Consider the following 3730-nt stretch of genomic DNA (forward strand, 5'->3'; position numbering starts at 1 on the left):
TTGATGATGTTTACATGAAGCAGGACATGATGTTTACATGAAGCAGGATGTGATGTTTACATGAAGCAGGACGGGATGTTTACATGAAGCAGGACAGGATGTTTACATGAAGCAGGATGTGATGTTTACATGAAGTAGGATATGATGTTTACATGAAGCAGGACATGATGTTTACATGAAGCAGGACATGATGTTTACATGAAGCAGGATGTGATGTTTACATGAAGCAGGACGGGATGTTTACATGAAGCAGGATGTGATGTTTACATGAAGCAGGACGGAATGTTTACATGAAGCAGGATGTGATGTTTACATGAAGCAGGATGTGATGTTTACGTGAAGCAGGATGTGATGTTTACATGAAGCAGGATGTGATGTTTACATGAAGCAGGACGGAATGTTTACATGAAGCAGGATGTGATGTTTACATGAAGCAGGATGTGATGTTTAAATGAAGCAAGATGTGATGTTTACGTGAACACTGTCCACAGAACACTTACATGTTTCCTGTCTCTGTCTGTCTGTGTGTCTGTCTGTCTGTGTCTCTGTCTGTCTGTCTGTCTGTCTGAGTCTCTGTCTGTCTGTGTCTCTGTCTGTCTGTGTCTCTGTCTGTCTGTCTGTCTGTCTCTGTCTGTGTCTCTGTCTGTCTGTCTGTCTGTCTGTCTGTCTGTCTGTGTCTCTGTCTGTCTGTCTGTGTCTCTGTCTGTCTGTCTGTCTCTGTCTGTCTGTGTCTCTGCCTGAGTCTCTGTCTGTCTGTCTGTGTGTGTCTCTGTCTGTCTGTGTCTCTGCCTGAGTCTCTGTCTGTCTGTCTGTGTGTGTCTCTGTCTGTCTGTCTGTCTGTCTGAGTCTCTGTCTGTCTGTCTGTCTGTGTCTCTGTCTGTCTGTCTGTGTCTCTGTCTGTCTGTCTGTCTGAGTCTGTCTGTCTGTCTGTCTGAGTCTCCGTCTGTCTGTCTGTCTGTCTGTCTGTGTCTCTGTCTGAGTCTCTGTCTGTCTGTCTGTCTGTGTGTGTCTCTGTCTGAGTCTCTGTCTGTCTGTCTGTCTGAGTCTCTGTCTGTCTGTCTGTCTGTGTCTCGGTCTGTCTGTCTGTCTGAGTCTCTGTCTGTCTGTCTGTCTGTCTGTCTGTCTGTCTGTCTGTCTGTCTGTCTGTCTGTCTGTCTGTCTGTCTGTGTCTCTGTCTGTCTGTGTCTCTGTCTGTCTGTCTGTGTCTCTGTCTGTCTGTCTCTGTCTGTCTGTCTGTCTGTCTGTGTCTCTGTCTGTCTGTGTCTCTGTCAGTCTCTGTCTTCCTCCCTCTGATGAAATAAGACTGAACCATGATAAAGGGGGACAGCAGGTGTTGAGGAAGTGGACCGTCCTAGTCCTCCTCAGTCCTACCTCTAAGCGTGGCCGAGGTGTGCAGACCTTTGGGCTCATGTTTCTGGATGGTCTTCAGGAGGTCTGGGTCCGAGTCAAACAGGCCCCTCTGATTCTGCCAGTAGTTCCCAGGAGACACCAGAAGACAGCCATGCTCCGGCAGCACCGACTGCATCCTCCGTAACCCTGGAAACAGGTCTGTCACCTGGAGACACAGTGTCTCCAGACTGCGAATCCCAGAGCTGACAGAGGACAGACAGGGAGGAGAAAGAGGACAGACAGGGAGGAGACAGAGGACAGACAGGGAGGAGACAGGAGACGTTAACGATCTATAAACTGCATTTTGAACAATAAAAAGAGAAGAACTGAAACTGAGTCAGTGTTTATGACAGACAGACAGACAGACAGACAGACAGACAGACAGGTGGAGCAGGACTGACATGTGGAGAAGATCTTTTTGAAGGAGACATTTTTTCTCTGACACTGAAGGCAAAAATAGTTTGTTTGATGGTTTGACTTTGGTCCTGACATGTCGGGGGACATGACTTGGACGGGGGGACATGATTTTGAACTGGTCCTGACATGTTGGGGGACATGACTTGGACGGGGGGACATGACTTTGAACTGGTCCTGATGTGTCGGGGGACATGACTTTGAACTGATCCTGACGTGTCGGGGGCCATGACTTTGAACTGGTCCTGACGTGTCGGGGGCCATGACTTTGAACTGATCCTGACGTGTCGGGGGCCATGACTTTGAACTGGTCCTGACGTGTCGGGGGCCATGACTTTATACTGGTCCTGATGTGTCGGGGGCCATGACTTTGAACTGGTCCTGACGTGTCAAGGGCCATGACTTTGAACTGGTCCTGACGTGTCGGGGGCCATGACTTTATACTGGTCCTGACGTGTCGGGGGCCATGACTTTATACTGGTCCTGATGTGTTGGGGGACATGACTTTGAACTGGTCCTGACGTGTCGGGGGGCATGACTTTATATTGGTCCTGATGTGTCGGGGGGCATGACTTTATACTGGTCCTGACTTTGAACTGGTCCTGATGTGTCGGGGGCCGTGACTTTGAACTGGTCCTGACATGTCAAGGGACACTTTATACTGGTCCTGACTTTGAACTGGTCCTGATGTGTCGGGGGCCGTGACTTTGAACTGGTCCTGACGTGTCGGGGGGCATGACTTTATACTGGTCCTGATGTGTCGGGGGGCATGACTTTATACTGGTCCTGACTTTGAACTGGTCCTGACGTGTCGGGGGACATGACTTTGATTGAACTGGTCCTGACGTGTCGGGGGACATGACTTTGAACTGGTCCTGACTTTGAACTGGTCCTGACGTGTCGGGGGACATGACTTTGAACTCGTCCAGACGTGTTGGGGGACATGACTTTGAACTGGTCCTGACTTTGAACTGGTCCTGATGTGTTGGGGGACATGACTTTGAACTGGTCCTGACATGTCTGGGGACATGATTTTGAACTGGTCCTAACGTGGTGTGTCTGGGGACATGATTTTGAACTGGTCCTAACGTGGTGGGGGACATGACTTTGAACTGGTCCTGACGTGTCGGGGGACATGACTTTGAACTGGTCCTGACTTTGAACTGGTCCTGATGTGTTGGGGGACATGACTTTGAACTGGTCCTGACATGTCTGGGGACATGATTTTGAACTGGTCCTAACGTGGTGGGGGACATGACTTTGAACTGGTCCTGACGTGTCGGGGGACATGACTTTGAACTGGTCCTGACTTTGAACTGGTCCTGATGTGTTGGGGGACATGACTTTGAACTGGTCCTGACGTGTTGGGGGACATGATTTTGAACTGGTCCTAACGTGGTGGGGGACATGACTTTGAACTGGTCCTGACGTGTCGGGGGACATGACTTTGAACTGGTCCTGACTTTGAACTGGTCCTGATGTGTTGGGGGACATGACTTTGAACTGGTCCTGACATGTCTGGGGACATGATTTTGAACTGGTCCTAACGTGGTGGGGGACATGACTTTGAACTGGTCCTGATGTGTTGGGGGACATGACTTTGAACTGGTCCTAACGTGGTGGGGGACATGACTTTGAACTGGTCCTAACGTGGTGGGGGACATGACTGAACTGAACTTATTTATTTTACTTCTCAGTAAACTTAAAGTTTTCTGTCTTCAGTTTGTCTCTTCTCCTGTTTTAACCACAGCAGACTGAACGTCTCTGTGTCTGTCTGTGTCTGTCTGTGTCTGTGTCTCTATGTCTGTCTGTTTCTGTGTCTGTCTCTGTGTCTGTGTGTCTGTCAGTGTCTGTGTCTCTATGTCTGTCTGTTTCTGTGTCTGTCTCTGTGTCTGTCTCTGTGTCTGTGTGTCTGTCTGTGTCTCTA

At 49.4% G+C, this 3730-nt stretch overlaps 1 protein-coding gene across 1 annotated transcript in view; it reads right to left on the bottom strand.

Annotated features, from left to right (window-relative positions):
• scap (SREBF chaperone) overlaps nt 1-3730 on the bottom strand; it is a 69018-nt gene that overhangs the window by 33143 nt on the left and 32145 nt on the right. The window contains 1 exon segment of the mRNA XM_050047896.1: nt 1372-1592. Within this exon segment, the coding sequence (XP_049903853.1) occupies nt 1372-1592 (221 nt within the window).

The sequence above is a fragment of the Epinephelus moara genome, chromosome 6 (genome assembly GCF_006386435.1).
Source record: "Epinephelus moara isolate mb chromosome 6, YSFRI_EMoa_1.0, whole genome shotgun sequence".
In the NCBI taxonomy this organism is placed as follows: Eukaryota; Metazoa; Chordata; class Actinopteri; order Perciformes; family Serranidae; genus Epinephelus; species Epinephelus moara.